Source organism: Cicer arietinum, chromosome 7, assembly GCF_000331145.2.
Source record: "Cicer arietinum cultivar CDC Frontier isolate Library 1 chromosome 7, Cicar.CDCFrontier_v2.0, whole genome shotgun sequence".
Taxonomy (NCBI): domain Eukaryota; kingdom Viridiplantae; phylum Streptophyta; class Magnoliopsida; order Fabales; family Fabaceae; genus Cicer; species Cicer arietinum.
In genome coordinates, this window is record NC_021166.2 from 31,336,150 (window position 1) to 31,358,435 (window position 22,286).

At 33.2% G+C, this 22,286-nt stretch overlaps 1 protein-coding gene across 2 annotated transcripts in view; it reads right to left on the bottom strand.

The window, feature by feature from the left end:
• LOC101495060 (uncharacterized) overlaps positions 1-9,608 on the bottom strand; it is a 39,601-nt gene extending 29,993 nt beyond the window's left edge. For both annotated transcript variants that reach the window (XM_073363899.1, XM_004509967.4), the window contains exons 1-5: positions 9,378-9,608; positions 9,234-9,297; positions 8,382-8,490; positions 7,676-7,738; positions 5,404-5,507 (exon numbers count right to left, since the gene is read on the bottom strand). In XM_073363899.1, coding sequence (XP_073220000.1) covers positions 5,404-5,507; positions 7,676-7,738; positions 8,382-8,490; positions 9,234-9,297; positions 9,378-9,432 — 395 coding nt within the window. In that variant the 5' untranslated portion in view covers positions 9,433-9,608. The remainder of the gene's footprint in view (positions 1-5,403; positions 5,508-7,675; positions 7,739-8,381; positions 8,491-9,233; positions 9,298-9,377) is intronic.
• Positions 9,609-22,286: the final 12,678 nt, after the last annotated feature.

A 22,286-nucleotide genomic window follows, 5' to 3' on the forward strand; every position in this document is an offset into this window, starting at 1 on the left:
GAAGGACCCATTCTCCGACCCTTCCAAGATTCTGAACCAATAGATAATCCAACACATCATCTTGATACACGTAAATCTTCTTCAGTTCTTAAGAGTCATGTCGAGTATCCTGATTTAGACCTTCCTATTGCAATTAGAAAACCTATTAGATCATGCACTAAATATCCTTTGTCTAATTATGTGTCACACTCAAAATTGTCTTCTTCATTTGCTGCATTTACCTCTAAGTTGTCTACTGTAGAAATTCTAAAAAATATACAGGAGGCTCTAAAAATTCCAAAGTGGAAGGAAGTTGTTCTTGAGGAGATGAGAGCTCTTGAGAAGAATCAAACTTGGAGAGTCATGACATTACCTACAGGAAAGAATACTGTTGGCTGTAAATGGGTATTTACTGTGAAAAATAATTCTGATAACACAGTTGTTGGCTGTAAATGGGTATTTACTGTGAAATATAATTCTGATAACACAGTTGAAAGATACAAGGCACGCTTGGTTGCTATAGGGTTTACTCAGACATATGGCATTGATTACTCAGAGACTTTTGCTCCCGTTGCCAAATTAAACACTATTAGAGTTCTCTTGTCCTTGGCAGTGAATTTAGATTGGTCTCTTAATCAACTTGATGTAAAGAATGCTTTTCTAAATGATGATTTGGAGGAGGAAGTATACATGGATAGCCCACCTGGCTTTGAAGATAAATTTGGTTCAAATGTGTGCAAACTTCAAAAATCCCTTTATGGTCTCAAGCAATCTCCAAGGGTTGGTTTGAAAAATTCACTCGGTCGGTCAACATGCAAGGATATATGCAGGGACAATCAGACCATACTCTGTTCATGAAGTTCTCTAATGTTGGTAAAATTTCAATTTTAATTGTATATGTAGATGATATTATTCTCACAGGAGATGACATTGTTGAGATGGAAAGATTGAAGAAAAATTTGACTAAAGATTTTGAGATCAAAGATTTAGGCGCGCTTAAATATTTTCTTGGTATGGAATATGCTCGCTCAAAGAAGGGAATTGTTGTTTCTCAAAGAAAATACATCCTATATCTCTTGGAAGAAACTGGAATGAGTGGGTGTAGACCAGCAGATACTCCTATGGAATTAAATGTTAAACTTTGGGAGAAAGGCAGTGTTCCTGTTGAGATTGGAAGATACCAGAGGTTAGTCGGCAAACTTATTTATCTAGCCCACACTAGACCTGACATCGCTTTCTCTGTGAGTGTTGTAAGTCAATTCATGCATTCTCCCTATGAAGAACACTTGGAGGCAGTTTATTGAATCTTAAGGTACTTGAAATCCAATCCTGGAAAGGGTTTGTGCTTCAAGAAAACTAATGATAGAGAAGTCTCTATATTTACAGACGCTGATTGGGCAGGATCAATTACTGATAGAAAATCCACCACTGGATATTGTGCCTATGTTTGGGGAAATTTAGTTACTTGGAGAAGTAAGAAACAAGGGGTTGTTGCTCGAAGCAGTGCAGAAGCTGAATTCAGAGCAATGGCTCAAGGAATCTGTGAACTTTTATGGATTCGTAAACTCTTGGACGAACTGAAAATGAAAGTTGACTCACCCTTAAAATTGTTATGTGATAGCAAAGCAGCAATAAGTATAGCTCACAACCCTGTACAACATGATAGAACCAAGCATATTGAGATTGACCGCCATTTCATAAAAGAAAAAATTGATGCTGGAGTTATATGTCTGCCATTTGTGACTTCCAATCAGCAAACTGCTGATATTTTGACAAAAAGTTTGGCAAGACCCAATTTTGAGCGACTTATAGTCAAGTTGGGCATGACAGATATCTATGCACCAACTTGAGGGGGGTGTTGAAGAATCGAGATAAATTAGATTTTATTCTCTTTTATTTTTATATTATTATGTTTATTTTTATTATGTTATTATTACTCAGTTTTACTATTGTAATTTCTTTTCCTATATAAACAGCTTAGGGCTGTAATAATAAAATATGAAAGTATTTTGTCTTTTACTTTCTTCATGAAGCATAAATCAGAAGTACCTCAATTGTTCATTCAAACACCACTTGGAAAAGGCATTAAAAATTACGTTCTGACAATGGCAAGGAATATGTCAATCATAGTCTTTCAACTTCTAATAGTAAAGAAACACTTATTCATGAACATACATGTGTTGACACCCGACAACAAAATGGAGTTGTAGAAAGAAAAAATAACCACCTACTTGAAGTTGCTAGACCTTTCCTATTACAAATGTTTGTCCCCAAATCATATTGGGGTGAAGCAGTATTGACAACTGCCTATCTAATTAATCGTGTACTATCTTGTATTTAAGGTAATGTTGGTTCAGTTCAATTTATGACCTCAGATTTTTTCCTTCTATTCCTTGGGATATAAGCAAAGCTAAGGAGATCACACTTTATTCTTCAAACATTCGCAAGGAGGAAAACTAACCATATTTCTTGTTTATGTTGATGATATTATTGTTACAAGAGATAATTTGACTGGGAGACAATTGCTTAAAGAGAAATTATCAACAGAGCTTGAGATGAAGGACTTTGGGCAACTCAAGTATTTCTTGGGAATTGAAGGTAGCCTACTCAAAGCAAGACATTTTTATCTTTTAGAGGAAGTATGTGTTTGATCTTTTGCAAGAAACAGACAAGCTTGGATGCAAACCTGCAATTGTTCCCAATAAGCAAAATCACAGGATGAGCTTTATGGAGAAATGTTCAAAAGTTGACAAGGATTAATTTCATAGATTAGTGGGAAAGTTGATTTATTTGGCACGCACTAGGCCGGATTTGACACATGCAGTTAGTGAGTTGAACCAATTCATGCATGATTCGAGGGTGAAACACTTGCAAGATCTACTTTAGGCTATTGTACCTTCCTATGTGGGAATCTTGTTGCTTGAAGGAGTAAGAAGCAAAGCATATTTGATCGATCAAGTGTTGAGGCAGAATTTAGTGCTATGGCACTAGGAATTTGTGATTTGTTATGCATGAAACTTGTGCTAGAAGATTTAAAGATAAAGTACGAAGGTCCTATCAAGTTGTTTTGTGACAATAAATTGACCATCAATATTGCTCATAATCCCGCTCAACATGATAGAACAAAACATATTGAGATAGACCGACATTTCATCAAAGAGAAATTGGATAGTGGATTGATAACTGCAGCGTGCATTCCTTCTGGACATCAGCTGGTTGATGTGTTAACAAAGTACTTAACAATTAATATTCAACCAACTTAAATGCAAGTTATGAATGATAGATATTCACCGGTTTAAAGGGGAGTGTTGTAAATATATTTTTGATAGTTATTTAGCCTGTTAATTAGGCCCATTAGGTCTAGCATAGTCTATTTAAATATTCTAGTGATTGTATTTTTTTTACTCTTGAAATAATATTCAGAAAATCATTCTACAATTCATCATCGTAATTTTAACAAGAGCATGCACAAGGGCCCTCGGACATCACAAACTTCTTCGGGTTCCAAGATAGGGGAGACTCCTAACTCTAGGTTTCGCAATACCCACAAGGAATTTGCCTTATCAAGAGTTTGTCAAACGCAAAGAAGAAGGATGATGTTTTACTGCAACCATGCGTATGCACCAAGCCATCACTGCCCTGAAAAATCACTGCGACTTGAGATCATGGCCGAAGATGAGCAATTGGAAGGAACACGTCAAATTAGCTTAACTGAACAAGATGATGAAGATCCCAACAGTCAATAAGATCAAAATCTGGATTGTTATTGGTTGGATCTATCACTTTGTTCCACAGGGGGTCTGACTCGACCAAACACAGTCAAATTTTTGGGTTCATTGCAAGTTCAACAGGTTCTCATTCTCATCAACAATAGTGCTAGCCACAATTTCATTTCAGCAAATTTGGTTGACAAAATGAAGATTCTCATCCTACAACGAAATATCATGTGAGACTGTGATGGACAACAAAAACCCACCTTTGGATGTTGTTCCAATTTTCAACTCACTATGCAAGGTTGTACTGCCAACAATGACTCTTTCCTGTTTGATTTGGGTGGAGTGGACCTCAACGTTGGGAGAGGTTAAAATGAATTGGAAACATTTAACAATTGTCATATTTACAATATGGCACCCTGGTGACAATCAAAGGGGATCCTAGTTTAAGCAAGAGACTTGTTCCTCCAAAAGCCTTACTAAAAATGATTGATATTGTGATTGTTTCCATTTTATGGGGTGATAGCATTGTCACAATACCAATGATGGTCGCTTCGGCTGAAATACCCAATAACCAGAGTGCTCAAATTCAATAGGTTTTGGATAAACTTTCAACAACCTTTGGAGAACCAACAGGCCTCCCTCCTAAGAGGGATGTGGATCGTCGCATTCCTATTAAGGCTGGAGTTGATCCTGTGAATGTTAGGCCCTATAGATATCTCAATCTTCAACTAAATGCAGCCATGGAATCCCAAACTTCCATTGCCACTAGTGTTCACAATGGCAAAGGCTATGTTGGAAATGATGGCGTGTGAGACTCACATGCTTCCGAGCATCGCTGGCTCTAAAGGTGCATAGTAAATCTGGAGGTTGTAGATGCGGAGGTAGCAAACTACGTAGGACGGTGGTCCTTCTTATGATCAAAGATTAAAACAGTTGTTAATACATTCCAAACTTTCGAGAACTCTGCAGCGAAATAGTGACGGGACAGATCATGCCGGATTTAACCATGCTCTAGTCTAGATACCATGTTGAATTATGGGTTTTGGATTAAAAAAATGAGAAAATAAATACTAAGGACTTCGAGTATGACAATGGTGTAATATTATTGATAAAGATTTGATGCTAAAAGATCAATTACTAACCTCTATTAACAGAATTACTGGACTCCTAATCCTAAATAAATAGGAAAATCATAACAATTACCAAACTATGCGAAAACTAATCTAAGATACTCTAAAGATTTAAAACTAATCCTAGGAGATAAACTAATATACTATTATATAAAATCAAAGATATCATAAGATATTTTCTTATATTCTCACACTCTTGTTTCTGCATTTTCTTATTTGTAGTTCCAGAACCCAAGACCAGAAACTACCTTGATACAGGCCTGAATTCTAGCATTAATATAGAGAATGCTTGCAGTATATTTCCCTTAAATCACCTGGTACCCATCATGTTTTATATGGAATCATTTTATACTCATGCGTCCAATACACACCTAATGTCACAACTATCTACAAATGAATTCTTCATTAATCCAATGTATCTTATTGGTGCTAAATAGCTCAAGCTAACCTAATCCCATAGCCATAGCTATTTTCAGGTGATACAATAACTGGTATAAATAAAAGATCAGGTGTTACTGAAATAAATACTGGCAAAGCAACTATGATATGAGACGCATAATAATATTTTCTATACTAACCCATTGATAAGACAATCAAGCAAAAGAGGATACATGTTGAATTCTTTAATAAGATGAGCAGCAACTTTGTGAGAATTGTCAAGATTCTCCAAAAGGCAAGAGACCTGCAAGTTGTTGCCAAATCACAGAAAAATAATGGCAGTGCTTAAAGGGTTGCCCAACACATCAGTGGTAAATTGTATATGCAAAAATCAGTTAAACATTTATTTACAGAAGTAGAAAGTCATAGATAATTGTCAAACCATCTTGATTCCATTTGAAGAGCATTAAGACTTGGACTAACCACTTTCTTAACATTAAGTTCAAAGCAGAGCCAACACTCTTCAATAAGAAAGTTGAGAAGAGAGATTTTAAAGATTTGGATTCAAGAAAGTATAAAAGGCTTGCGTGATTAGCACTCATCAAATTGGATATGTGTGTCTGTGTGAACACACTTCTGAATTGATTACATGATATGCTTTTTGGAAGAATAAGTACAAGTGTGTGTATATACACACTGCTGAAGTGACTGCATCATATGCTTTCAAATAGATTAAATAAGAGTGCAACTTCCTAAGTACATGGATATGCTTTTTGATAACATGATATGCTTTTTGGAAGAATAAATACAGTATGTATGTGTATACACACTGCTGAATTGATTATCTCATATGCTTTCAAATAGATTAAATAAGAGTGGAACTTCCTAAGTACATGAATGAACCTACACACCATACATGAATCTAAAAGTATATGAACCTAAGCATTAAATGTTTCCATTCCAACAGGTTCCTTTCTATTTTCAACACTCTTGCTCAAGATGGGCATATAAGTTGAATTATCTGAGCTTGGAACAAATATATTGAATTTGAGAAGCCTTAAAGGTTTTGTCAAGATATATGCAGGTAGATCGTTTGAGCTAACAGATTCAGTCATGATCTCTTGAGATAAAACTTGTCAACAGTTGTAGCCTGTGTGATCTTTATTTTAAAAAATTTGAAATAGGATTGTGTAGTTAAGATCAAGATCAGATTATTCTAATTTGTTTTCTTTTTTTTTTCCCTCTAAATATAGGTAGTTAAGATCAAGATCAGGTTACTCTGATATGATCTGATCTGTTTCTACTTCATTTGCTCCCCTATTATTATTGCTTCCCTTCGTTATAATCACGTGGTATTAGAACTTTGGCTCTGATCCTGTGTTTTCCCAAATTCTTCAACCACCAAATTGCAACACAGATTAGAATACCTCGACCACCAAATTCTGGAGGCATTCTAACTGCATCGTCATCAACTGTGGTTGATGCTTTGTCCTCAGATACAAGTTTACAGCTTGAAGTCCAAAATGGAAGAAACTACATTAAAATTTAAATGGGCTCAAACTGTGAAGCTAGCCCTCAATGATAATGGGAAACTTGACTACTTGACTGGAGACACTCCTCAACTAGGAAAGACTGATCATTCTCTTTAAAAATGGGAGTTAGAAAATTCTTCCATCATAGTGTGGCTAATCATTCAATGGAACTTACATTTGGAAAGCCGTATTTATTTCTACTAGCAGATAAGGATGTATGGGAAGCAGTTTACAATTGCTATTCTGACTTGAAGAACTATACATGGATTTTTTATCTCAACTCAATTTTTGGAGACCAAACAAGGAGCCCAAGATACCATGACCTATTACAGCACCATAGTTACTCTTTGGCTGGAACTCGACCGGTGTTATGAGGACAGTAGGGATAAGCCAAATAATGCAACCAGATTTAAGAAAAGAAAAGAAAATGATAGAGTCTACATGTTGCTAGCAGGTCCCAACGAAGACTTAGATGAGGTTGTGGCAGAATCCTGAGCAGAAAACCCTTGCCATCGATGCGAGAAGCAGAAATTTGAAAATATACAAGGGATTCAAACTTCACTCAAAATAGATTAGCTGGTGGTCGATTTAACTTTTTCGACACAAGATACTACAGATTCATCGCATATAGGGCAAGTTTTCATTGAGGCTGGGTTCTTAAATGTTATTCCATTACATATTACAATTATATCCCGCGTGTACAAGCACGCATACATAAAAAAAATCAAAATAAGAAATTGTCAAACCACATAGAACTATTTTTGAGGGTTGACTGACTGCAATTCGCAAAGTTCTAATTAAAGAGAAAGCAAAATAGATTCCACTATTAAAAATAAAGTGTTTGTCTATTTATTGGCAGGCATGGATTTAATGAATGTTCATTATACATACTACAGAAGGATTTAAATAAATTTGGTATGTTCAAAGTATATCAACATACTGTTTTGCAAGCTAAGGATCTGACTGCTTGAGAATCTGCCTGCAGACCAACTTGAACAAATGGCTGAACCAAAAGCATAATTATTACAATAAAATCAATGATAACATATTTATCATTATGTGTGTAGACTGAAAATCAATGATAAAACACAGAAAATGACTTTTTGATGCCCTTCTCAAAATAACAGGTTAAACTGCACAAATACTGTTGAGTGCACACTTCAGAATACAAATTACAATGTATAGAATCTAAACTAATACAAATTACAATGTATAGAATCTAAACTTATAGATATATATATTGTGGACTCCCATTTCTTTATGATTCAAACTCTGTTATTCCCACACTAGAGAAACATTATTATATAAAAATTGAAATTTATTATATGCATTGATTGTAAAATATTAAAAATTAAACTACTATGAAATGATTTAAAACATAATGATGAGAAGACTTGGATCAGCCACACTCCACGGGCATGTAAACGGAGGCAGACTAAATATAAACAGAAAGCATGAGTCAGTTATCACTACGGCACTTTTGTGAATCAAAAAAGTCAACTAGAACAATAAGTAGTTTTATTTCTAGAAAAATAAATAATACTGCTCTTGGTAATATTTTACATTCAGTGCAACAATTAAGCCATGTTCAAGTAAAAAAAACAAAAATACAATGGAACGGGTAAAAGGGTAGGTAAATCACAAACCATATACTCTGGAATCAAAGAAGCACCCAACTTTGTTTTGAACAACCTTTCAAGGCACGCAACCAGAGCACTTTCTAGACCAGGCACATCAAATTGAGTCTGTAATGCACTGCAAAATTGAAGGAGAAAATCAACCACAAATTTCTCTAGAAGGTTGTCTCACTCACTATTTTCAAATTAACATTGAACAAAACACAAGTTTTACTTATGACACAGAACATAAGAATTTAAAAGATAAAACCCTAACTCATGCAGCAGAGGGTTAACAAACGAAATTGTAAAACAATCATAATTTTTGCAACAGAAATGCTATTTGAACATCAATTTTAGACAACAAAATTCGCAACTTTTTAAATGGTCAACTCAATTCATACCTGTGGTTAATGAAGGGTTAGATTTGGTTAATAGATCAAAACTTAATAATCATCTACTCAACTTTATAAATCACAAATTAAAATGCAATTAACCTTGATTATCAAGTGTTCAAGTTTACATACATTTAGTTGGAACACCTGAAATAGCTATTAATATAAAAATTTGTGATTAATTAGTAAAGTCGATGGTCAATGAGTCATACAATCTTGATAACAACTCATTGAACTGAGTTAAATCGGGTCTCAACTCTCAATTATGTCAATCATTTAAATTGTTGTCGAATTTTACTGTCCCAAATTGATGTTGAAATAACATTTCTTTTTTTTAATCAGTTGAAAAAGAATGAATAGATCAATTAAAGCACAATTTAGCAAAGGGAACAATGATTTTAAAAAATTAAAGCAGTGATGCACACTTAGCTATTCAATTGAAGATATGACAATAGAGAAAGGTGGAAAAGGGTAAAAAGAAAGTGACTTGATTATGAGTGGAAGAGGGAAGCGATTGAGAAATTCCGTTGCAGAATCATCACTATGTGAACCTGAAATCAAATTGAGTAATAATGTTATTATATTACTACTATGATATGAGAGAGTGTACGTTAAGTATATATATAGATACCAGGGTAGTAGGCGAAATCAGTAGCTGCTTGAAGGAGTTGGGAATCTTGGTCCATTGCTGGGTAACAAACACACACCGAATGAAGTCTGAATCCTGAATCGAAGAGAAAAAGGAGAGAAACAACGCCTGCTACGTGCGGTGCGTGGCGTGGCAATAAGTCTTCTACGTGGAATGCTCACATTAAACCCTCCAAGCCTTACAATAATTTTATGAGCATAATAGCTTAATTTCTTGGGCTTGTTGTCAAAATAGGCTAATCTATGTGGATCTGTTGGTCGAATCTACTAAAATATAGGGTTTTGACTTAATAATTTCATAAAGGTTGTTGACTCATTTGTATGTTTACTTACATGCTAAGTTAAAATTGCATAGTATATTTTATTCAATTTTATTTATATAAAACAAACTTTATCTCTATTTTTTCATCGATCATAAACCTCTCTTCTCATTACATTATGTCACTTCATTACTACAATAGAAAACATGTTATTTAATGTTATAAATTTTTTCGCATTCCATAATCAGTATTCATAGAAAACATGTGTTGAATGTTGATCCTTACAGGTACTCAGATTTTGATTATATTAATTGAGTGTGTCTAAAAATATTACAATACTGGTATTTATAGACATAACTAATCCTACTAGTCATAAGTTGTGGGCTATAGAATTGTAGCTTTGTTGGGCTAACTACGTTGGTAATATGTGATAACTTCCGTTTAAGGGAATTTGTGACGCCCCACAATCGGCTCGCATTTCCTATTTCTTCTGCATATGGCAATATGTGTGTGCTTTTTCTTGAAATCGTGCATCTGTGTTGGTTGCTAGTGGCACTAAAAGCATGAAAGATGAGCGCAACTGACAAATTATCAAGTTATATTGAGCTTTAACTCAATCCTAAGCATCTGCAACCTTTGTAGACTCCTGTAACCCTAAGAAAGATTGTACTAACTCATATTTGGTTGTTTCTGAAACACCTGATCCTACTTCAATTAAGGGGAATTCGGCTACCCCAAAATTCGGTTGTTCTCTGTCCTCGACTAACAAATTATTTATTTTAAGGTGTAAATAGGCTAATTTTGATATTTTAGCTTATTGAAAGGGAAAAGTCGTAGATGTCCTAATCTTGCAAGGATGATTTGCAATGTATTGAGTATTCCAATAACCACAGTGGCATCTGAATCTACTTTTAGTATTGGCTCTCGAGTTCTAAACAAGTATAACCGTTCATTGAAAGATGAATTAATTTGAGCTCTCTTGTGCACACATAGTTTGTTATATGGTTTTGAAGATAAGTTTTTCAATAATTTTGTGATGTAATATCATCTTTATTTAGTTAAATATACTTTTAACGATTAATTTTGTTATTTTATAGAATATGACAATGACAACAATATAAATTAAGATGATCAAAGTGAATGTAACACTATGATTTTTAACAACGAGAGTATACTTTAAAAATAAAAATAAAAACAACCTACACTTGTGGATAACATATTCATAATCGTCATTTAATTAAAATTCGAGGAAAATATTTAACTACAAGATTATTTTCAAAAAGCAACGATTAGAATCATTGATGCATTTTATATATAAACACGAGTCGTGTGACAAAACACTCTAATGCAATGCTTATATGTCAATGCACATGATTCCGAAATTTCAAACCATCCTAGCGGGGTGTAAATAAGAAATGTACAGCTTTAACACAGACTAATAATATTTACCAAGGTGTAGTCCCAACACAAACTAACACAATTTACTATGATGCAGTCTCAATATATATTAACATTACTTAATAATCATCGTAAGGATAAGGTGGACCAACACTTGGAACCACCCCATGGACCATCAACACCTGGAACCACTTACTATGAAAAGCATGAACATACTCTGACTATTTTACATCAACTATTATGTAAATGCAACTATTAAAAGACTCTAATTTTAATACTCATTAAACACTAATAATTCTTCAAAAAAATGGTACGAGAAGGACCCCAAACATCTGAGTGAACTAAAGCAAATGGGGACGAAGCTCGTTTATTAGCTCGATCAGGGAAATGACTATGAGTGTGTTTCCCTAACTAACACGAATCAACATTTAAGCTAGATAATTTGGTTAGATTAGGTACTAACTGTTGAAGTTTGGGAAAATTTGGATGACCTAACTTAGCATGTATAGTAAGAGGAGAATTTGTGGTAGGGCATGTCGTTGATGGGTTTGAGAGATAATAAAGGTCATTAGACTCACATTCGACACCAATTTATCGTCCTGATATTCGATCTTGCAAAGTAACATTGCAATTAGTAAATGTGACAACACAATCATGAGAACGAGTCAATCGACTGATAGAAATTAAATTAAACGAACATCCAGGCACAAAAGTGACATATGTAAATAATAGAGTAGGGAGGATTTGGACAGTGCCAATCCCTTGAGACTATGTTTGGGAACCATTGGCTTAGACTATCGTAGGTAAATATCCAGAAGTTGTGAGAGAGGAGAAAATAGTCTTATTACCAGTAATGTGGTCAAATGCACCAGAATCGAGAATCAATGGGTGATCATAGCATTTGGGCACATGTTTTTAGCTTTTTAGTTTGGTATTTTAAAAGCTCTTTATAGCGTAGATTAATATTTTTAGTTTGTTTCTAAACTTTGGGTCGAATTTGAATTATAATTTTATTATTTGCATTTTAATTTTATTATTTGTATTTTGACTCTTTCTCGCTCTATAGGTCATAACTTGAGCTATGGATATCGGATCGGCGCATATGAGCAGGCGTTGGAAAGATATAAATCTGAGCTACAACTTTTGTGTTGGAAGAAAAGACCAATTTCGAACTTTACTGGGTCTAAATTACAGATTTTGTAATCTGGACTTTTGTAATAATTTTAATTAGAAGGTCACTTTTTTTTAAACCCTAAACCCTAAAGCCCAATATCAAGTACTATATATTGGCAGTTTTGTTTCTTTTTTAAAGACAGAAAAATTAGGATTCAAATTGCTACAAGAAATAAACAGTTTTTATTTTAATTTCATGGAAGGCTAATTTTATAAGATTAATCCACGAGTTTAGAGTTTCGTCAACACCTTGACACTCAAGTTACACTGTCAATTTCGATTCTTGTTTATTTGATTATATTAATATTTTGATTGCTTAAATTGAATTCAATAGGATTGATTAAATTTATTTGACAGAATTTGGTTTCGGTTTCTAATTTAATTGAATTATAATTTTGCGACGCTTGATCGTTAATTGTAATATTTTGATGATTGTGAAGCTTAATCCAATCAAAGAAACCAAATTCACATAGGATTGATTACGGAAACGACGGTCAGAGTTGTTATTTTGCATTGCATTGTTATGATGATGCATGACTAAGGCTAGTTATGTGAATCTTCATTCTCTTGAACCTGAAATAGATAGGGACAACGAGATTCTGGATACATTTAGGAAGGTGGAATTGAACATTCCCCTCCTTGAAGCAATTAAACAGATTCCAAGATATGCAAAATTTATAAAATATTTGTGCACACACAAAAGAAGGTTAAAAGGTAATGAAAGAGTAAACATGGGGCGAAATGTTTCAGCCCTCATTCATCCCATGCCTCAGAAATGCAAGATCCATAAACTTTTTCCATTCCATGTACCATAGGCAATAGTCAATTTGAAAATGCTATGTTAGATTTAGGAGCCTCCATTAATGTTATGCCTACATCTATTTTTAACTCTCTTGCTCTTGGACCTTTATAGAGTACATGTGTTACCATTCAATTGGCAAACAGGAGCAATGCTTGTCCCGTTGGACTTGTGGAGGATGTACTTGTTCGAGTTAATGAACTGATATTTCCTGACGAGTTTTACATTCTGGACATGGAGGGAGAGAATAAGTCCAACAGGGCACCTATCATCTTAAGCAGACCATTCTTGAAAACTACTAGAACAAAAATTGATGTGCATGCTGGAACTCTATCCATGGAATTTGGTGATAGCATTGTAAAATTTAACATCTTTGATGCTATGAAATGCCCCGTGGAAGAGCATTCTATTTTCCAAATTGAATTGCTTGCTGATTTGGTTGATGACACTTACCCCGATATGTTTGCTATTGATTTTCCTTCATTGTCTGGATTTGATGATACTTATACTTGTGAATTATGTACATATACTCAATTGTGCTCTGTGTGTGCTGAGATCGAAGCTGTCTTGCAAGTTGATCATTGTGCTGATATTGATATTTCTACTAACATAATTGATTTTGCAGACTTAGCTTCAGCCACTGGTGTTGTACCTTCCATTGAACAACCACCGACTATAGAGCTTAAACCACTTCCTGAAAATTTGAAATATGCTTATTTAGAAGGAAGTGGCAAGAGAGAGAGAGAGAGAAGGAGAGGGAGAGGGGGAGAGAGAGAGGGAGGGAGGGAGGGGGAAAGGAGAGAGAGAAGGAGGTAGAGGGAGAGGGGGAGAAGGGAGATGGAGAAGGATCAAGAAAATAATCAATTCACGTTTTTGTCAAGAAACAAAAACTGAATCAACTCAGAAACATACATGCCATAAATATTCACTTAAAGAATCAAGAATCTTTAAATCTCTCATATCTCATTTAAAACAAAAGGAATATTCATCATCATAAGTTATAAACACTTTTGTGGCAGAAATGTAATTAAAGTCACTATACTTGCACTATTCACTACAGTGAACAATATCAACATGGAAAAGTGTGATTAACCTCATGTTTTCTCTCTCCTACATCACAAGTGTTGGAGAATCATGAGATAGACTTTAAAAAATCTTTTTAAAATCATTCTCATGAGCGGAAAATCTTTTTAGCCAAGGATCACGTAAGCATAAATTTTCATTAGAAGAGTTCATGTGTTTACCTCTTGAAGTGTCGAGGAGACATATCATCAACAAAAAACATCTCTCTTAAATCATGCTTCAACCTTTGATCACCAATGCGAAAATTACAGGCGTCTCTACATAGTGTCACATGAGCGCACAAGATTATTTGGGAATGTGTTTTTCTTCTATTTATAGAAAATGAACAACTAAGACTCCAAAACTCCTATTTTAGGCCCAATCCAAAATAAGTTATAAAATGATTATATATATATATATATTGTAATTAAATTCAAACTATTAATTAAATTATATTTAATTCAATTAATTGTCAACCATCGTTTATTTAATCAAATCAAATTGCTACCAAAATAATGAGAAAATCAGTGATATGATTTAAACCTTATTGCAACCACTATTTATTGTGCAGTGATTGTTCCTTCGTCCAAATGTCTAATTGAACGCAAGTCACAATATGTGTTATCCTTGCAATTCTCAATTCTTTATTTCTCGATTCCAAAGTAGACGCGTAAAACCAATGGACTCAATATCACATATTGATCCATTCTAGCATGGCTATCCATTTCCACAATCTCACTTTACCACATAGCTCAAGACATAACTCTTGTTATGTAGGTGGGACAAATCATATCTACATCACTCACATCCCTTCACATGGTTTATTGTAGACCCAATAACCATGTTTATGATTGTCCTATTACAGACAATGTTTGTTGACCTTAAAGCCTACAACTCCCCATGTAGGGATCGTAGTGACTTCAAGTCGAATGAGTACTCACTATGATCGCATGAGAATCACTAATGACACTTACACAACAATTATATAACATTAACAATAATACTTAATATTTATACCTATGTGACAACTTGATATCTTATATTCATGACCTCGTGACAACTTGAATCGACAGGTCAATCTCGCCAACAACTTGTCTCATGGATCCATCAAACGTTTTCACCACCATAACACTAGGCTTCATACAGGATCCATCAACAAATAGTTTTGATAGTGTTGATTTCGACATGACATTTAATGATGAACCATTATCAACTAGCACTCGTGCAAGAATATGATCGTAACACCTCACAAAGATATGTAGTGCTTTATTATGCTCTGCCTCCTCAGGTGGTAATTCGCCATCGTTAAAACTCAAATAATTATTAGCGGTGATATTACCGATAACTCCATCAAACTGGTCGACAGTGATATCATGAGTAACATGAGCCTCGTTTAACAGTTTCATCAATACCCTTCTATGTACTTCAGAGTTCAATAATAAGGAGAGAACAAATATCTTGGAATGAGTTTGATTTAGCTGATCCACCACCTTAAATTCACTTTGCTTGATAAACTTCAATCGTTAGATTCTTCTTCAGGCACCATCTTTTGTTAGTCTCTTGTTCTTTTATGGCATGATACATATTTTCTTTCCCTTTTTCTCCATGATCTTCCTTTTTTCTAAGTTGTTCAGGAGCGTATACTGAACCACTCCGAGTCATCCCACCAATCCCTGAAATATTGGTGACATCAGTTCCTTGAGGTTCTAAGCTATCACTTGATTGGTGATTGACTAAATGGGATGTGACTTCATAATTCCATGGTATCGCCTTGGTATTTTCATAAGGAAAAAGGGGTTGGTGCTTGGACAATTATTGCATTTGACTCGCTAGGAGTTGGCTTAAGATTCTCTTTTCTATAGAGGATTTTCAATGGTCTTGGGAAAGATCTATTATTTTTCATGCACGGCTCTATGACCGATACATGCTCTTATTTTGCACATCGGTCTATCTCATCTTCAATGACATTGACAGAGGTATCCCCGTGGCTCGGTAAGGGATTACTCCCTACATTGGGACCGTCTTCCTTGAAGGTAAGCCATTTCACATTAATCAGTTCTTGCACTTTAGTTTTTAGGGCTTTGAAATCTTCGACGAAATGCCTACGACTCCTGCATGGTATTCACATTTGGCATTTGGGTTGTACCATTTTGGGAATGGTGGCTCCCGAGGTTTCATTGGTCTCAGGACTACCATTGAATTCTGGAGTAGGTGAGACAACAATTGGTTGTATGTCACGGGAATCGAGTCAAAATGAGTTATCTTCTTTTCTCGATTGAATGGTGGTTTGTATTAATTCAGGTTTGGATTTTGGTTTCATTGGTTTTGTTTGGAAAAAATGACAGGTGGTGGTTAGACCAAAGGTGGATGATAAAAAGGTGGTCTTGAAGGGTGATATTGAGGGTATGGAGCTTGTGAGGTTGCAGCCACATATGGATAGGGAATGTAGGGGATTGAGGGAATTGAGGGAATCGGGGGATGGAAATTTGGAGGTCGATAAGAATTCATGGATGGAAAATATAAGACTCTTGGGTTTACCATTACAACATTAGCATCCCCTTCTTTCTTTTTTGTGAATCCCATCTGTGGTTTCTTCACACCACTTGTTGCACACACGATCTTGCCACTCCTCATTCCATTTTCTATTCTTTCTCATATCATGACCATGTCATAAAAGTTTGATGACATACTCCCGTTCATCTTATCATAAAAAGGCGACTGAAGAGTATTTATAAATATATCCACCATTTCTCTTTCAAATAAAAGAGGATTTACTTGCGATGCGACTTCTCTCCACCGTTGTGCATATTCTTTGAATGTTTCATTTTACTTTTTCAACGAATTTTGCAACTGCACCCTGTTAGGAGTCATGTCAATGTTGTACCTGTATTGTTTCAAGAATGCATCAGCCAAGTCTTTCCATGAATGAATTCGATTGCACTCGAGATGCATATACCAACGTAATGATTCCCCACTCAAACTGTCTTAAAAAAATGAATGAGAAGTTTGTCATTATGAGCATGAGAAACCATTTTTCTACAATACATGGTCAAATGATTTTTAGGACATATGGCACCTTTGTATTTCTCAAACTCAGGTACCTTGAATTTCGAAGGGATAGCAACATCGGGAACCAAATACATATCAAAAGCTTTGAGACCATAGGCATTATTTTCCTCAATTGCTTTTATCCATTCTTCTAAAACAAGGAATTTCTCTTTTTATTGTGTATCATTACCAACATGAGGTTGTTTCCAATTTTTGTTAGCATCAAGATAGGGTACTTAGGGTGCATTGAATGGAATATTTTCTGAAGGTATAAGGTATAATATTTTCTGAAGGTATAATGGTTCTAAATGTGGTTCCTAGAACCAATGATCATATTTTAGAATATTGTAAACAACAATAGGTAAACTATTTGGAGTGACAATACCCTCAACAAGATCAAACTCTCGGTGAGATCTTCATGCTAACCAAACATGATGTACATCCAGAATGCTACCATTACACAACCTAGAAACTAAACTTAAGTTTTGTTCAAACCCGTGTATAAGGTTCCACTCATAAGTGTGTGTCTTAGTAAAAGTCTAGGGTGTGGAATAAGTATAATTCAATATCTCCATAATGCTAATAAAACATACATACATATACAAAATGAATAAATAAATAAAATGATCTACTAGCTTAAAAGAATATTATAATGTGAGCTAATACTTATTAAAAAATAATAAATTCATAAAGTAAAAGAAAATTAAAAACAAAAAAATATAGAAAAAAATTAAAATTATGCCCAATTAATTATATTAGGCTTGACTCTCTAAGGTTCCCCAATGGAGTCGCTAGTTGTCGCGGCCTAAAATTTCGAGTGTTTATCGAGTTCAATGGAGTCACCACCAAAAATTATTTTAAAATAGGGAAAATATTGATAAATCCTTAAAAATAGTAAAAAAAAAAGGTCTTTGAAACTAAATTTTGAGTTCGAGAGTCGATTATGCATAGGAAATGTATTAGCACCCTACGACGTCTGTTAAAATACAGTTATTTATAATTAATTGTACAAAATTAATATTAACTTAAATATATTCATTTCTCCTTATTATTAAATAGAAATATCAATTGTTTTTTTTAATGTGATTTTAAAATAAATGTGTGTTTAAGAAAGAGAGAAAAAAAAAGAAATTTTTATTAACGTAGTTGACAAGAGTGATATCTTGCTCTTATGAATCTCACGGTGAGATGAATAAATCAAAGATACGTAGTTCTTGGTAGAAAATACGGAGTGTTGATTGATTTTAAAGAAAATGTGTTTTGTTGTTGATAAAATGAAAACAATAAAAAAAATTGTTTCTAGGAAAGAGTTTGCATGATTTGAATAATTATTTTGAAATACAAGTTTTAGGACATCAAGTTGTATAACCCGTGTCTCGAAAACTCAAGAAATAAAAAGATGTCACATCTAATGTAATCATTTTAAGAATGCTTTATTGTTTTCTATTGAATATGAGCTTTAAAACCCCCAAGTTGTACGACTTATGTTATAACTACTTAAAGATTAACAAGATATCATGTCTAAATAACCCTTTAAACTAATTTTCGTATATTTATTAACTTAATTGTGAAGAGGAGTTTTAGAACTAACAAGTTGTCACAACTTGCGTCTTAACAGATCAAAAGTTAAGAAAATGTCACATCTAATTAACCGTTCAATGTTTGATTATAATTTTTTATTTTTATTTTTATTTTTAAAAATTAAAAATAGATATTAAATATTAAATAAGTTTAAATGATTCTACGAAATAAAATCAATAATAAACACAAAAACAAAATATGAGCAAAAGAGATATATGAACTTGTAACTTGATATGTTAAATAAACGAAAACACATTTTAATAATGGAACCAAAAATATTGTTTACAAGTGTAAGATTCTTTCAAAATATTTTTTAATTAAATAACTAATGGAAACGCAACTCATTTTAATATTAAATAGCACAAATCAAAGAAAGAAAAAAAATCGATTAACACTACTCACCAATAAAATAAATGATGTTTATTGTTATTTAATTATGTTCTAATTATTTATATTAAATAAAATTAATTATGTTAAATGGCCATAATTATTTAGATTAAATGATTATTATTTATGTTAAATGGGATAAAATATTCATTGATTACTGGTTAACGTGATAAACAGAATAACAGTGAAGTATCAAAAGAAAAATATGGATGGCAGGCTACGCTCACGTCCTTATACAAAAACCAACAAAATAATAATAGGGATAACAAATAGGGATATTAGCTAGTAGTGATAGCATGCAGTAAAATCTTTATAAAATAATAAATAAAAAAACAAAGAAATAAAGTTTTAACCAAAATAAGTTTTTACAAAAATCAGAGAAACAAATAAAAAGGATCTCAACCAAACCACCAATCACAAACAAAATAAAGTTTTCATCTTCAAACAAATCAAACTCTAGTTCTAAATCTAAGTTTCTAATAGAATGATGCTTACATCTTCCAACAATATAAAGTGTGAAAAACAAAGCAAACATGAAGAGAGGGAAAAAGTATATGCCTTTCCATATACCGGCCACTTGTGAAGATAGAGGTGACGATGTGGTGTGCGGCTGAATTGGAAGGTCATAACAGTTATCTTATCTATTTTATCTTTTAATTGATTTTTGTCGATTGTGTTGTTAAAATGAGTTTGAGTTTGTTTATGGTTATGAGTTGATGTGAGAAAGGAGAATGGTGGATTTTTAATTTTTCTTTATCTTCTCTGCTTTGTTTTTTTTTACAACATTTCCTCCCCTTTTCTTTGTTGATTTAAAAAACAAACCACAAAAACTCTCTTTTCTAACTCATAATTGATGAACTATAAGAAAGGACAAAAAAGACACAAGTATCTTGTTGGTGCATTATTCTGCAAAAGGCTTTGCATGCTTCTACTATAGAACTAACATATCACAACTTACTCTCATATTTATTCACATTTTCCATCAGACTCAAAAACAAGAACGTTCTGGGTTTATCAAAGAACGTTATGGACATAATAGAACATGTGCTAAATAGATTTTAATCAAGACTGTTAGCCTTCTACTATTTCTAACGTCTATATTCAAACTGGTATGAGTTTTTCGAACCTCTCCTCATATATAAAAGGAAGATCAAGGAGAAGACAAAGGAAAATGTTTCAAAGGCAATCAAATCTACAATTTACTATTCATACTCAAGTAACAAAGCTTTTCTCTCAAGCAAAACTCCAGCTCTCAAATTATATTGAAGGATCACCATACTGAGTCTTGTTGATAATCAATCTCAAACAAGTGTTGAGAAATTTTTAGATCCTAACCACTTTTAACATACACATCATTTGTAACTCAAGTCTATCTTTTAAGTTAGATTGAGTATGTTGTAAAATCCGTTAGTTATTAAAAGGTTCTTGTAAAAATCCTTTTTGAACTGAAAGGTGACTGTAAAATTCCTTTCAAGGTTGAAAGGTGAAACTTATAATTGATCAAGTGTGATGAAGAAAGATAATGCAAAAGCAGAACGATCTTGTGCTAAGTACATTAGTGAAAAATCTCATAAATTGTGAGGACCGGATGTAGCCTACCATGGGTGAACTAGGATACATCTTTGCGTGATCTTCTTATCCTTATCTATATTTATTTTTCACTCACTAATCACATATACTTAGAACTAATTTGTTTTATTTACTTCTAACATATCTAGAACGTTCTGGATATTTTGTTTCAACCAAAATTGATCTTGAATTAATTTAAATTAAGTACAGGAATTAAGATTTTAAAAATGGATCACAATTCAAATATCCCTTCCTTGTGATTGATATTGCTACTTCAATATGGTGATAAGTCTACTCACATAATAGTCTCGATGTATTATTGTCGTCCTAATTAACAATAATACTTTTGTTGTAGATACTTCAAGAATAGAGTTCTAATTTTTAATAGGGTCTCACAATCAATTCACACTTGATGTTCTAATTAAATGAACTATCTATTCTAAGGATTTTTACTATACTATACTATTAATAATATAATAAATGGTGTGCTGTAGATATAAACAAAATTTTATATATGATTTAAATTCATGATACGAATAATAATTTATATAAAATTTATTGGCGTTAGGGATTTCACCAACAATTCATGTTTAAATAATTCAAAAGCCAATAATTGTAATGCATGTAATATATCAATTGGATCATCACAAATGCATCCATATGAATCATATATGCATATCACTATATATACTTAATTGCTAATCAATATCCACAAAAATGTTATTAACATACCCAACAAACATCCTAAAATCCACTTAAAGTTCATAATGTTCATGGCTTTTCAAGGAAAACTTTATCTAAGGTTACCATGTGATAGGCCATGTACTCAACGGTCACACAAAGGTCTAAAAACGTTATTGACGCTTCACATCTTATCCATAAATAGAGTATAGCTCAAAAATGGAATAAGAAGAAATTACATCAAGTTTTCAACACTCTTATGATAAAAGAGTAAAAGTTGATTAAAAGTTGGTTAAATTTTACTTTTGGTACTCTAAGTTATTTTTAAGTTTCACTTTAGCCCCTTAAGTTTTATTGTTTCATTTTGGTCCCTTATGTTACAAACTTTGGACATTTTGGACGCTCAAGTTATTTTCGTTCTTTTTTAGTCCCTTAAGTTATAAACATCAAACACTTAGGTCCTTTAAGTTACAAAAATTAATCATTTTGGTCTCTAAAGTTACAACGTTAGACATTATTAGAAAAGAACAAAGTGTATTATGTTTGCAACTTAAGGGACCAAAGTTTTTAACGTTTGTAACTTAATTATTTTGTGGGAATAATTTAAAGCACTAATGTTCTGTTAAAGTGTGTTCCCATATCAAGTTTAAATTGAATGACTTTATGCTGCTTTCTCTGATGTTTGAACTAAGTTAAAGGAACACCAAGACTCTGCTTTGATTTCCATATTATGATTATGTTATCGCAACAATGCTTTAGTTAGTTTGTGTAAGACCCATAATTTTAAAGTACCATTTATGTATTTTTGGTGTATTTTGGATTTTGGCTCGGAGGCTCTTAAGCCAAAGTTAATAATATTTTGGAGTTTTATAATCAAAAAGATATTTCGATGCCAATTAGAATTTCTCGTCGATAAATAAATTGAAATTAACTG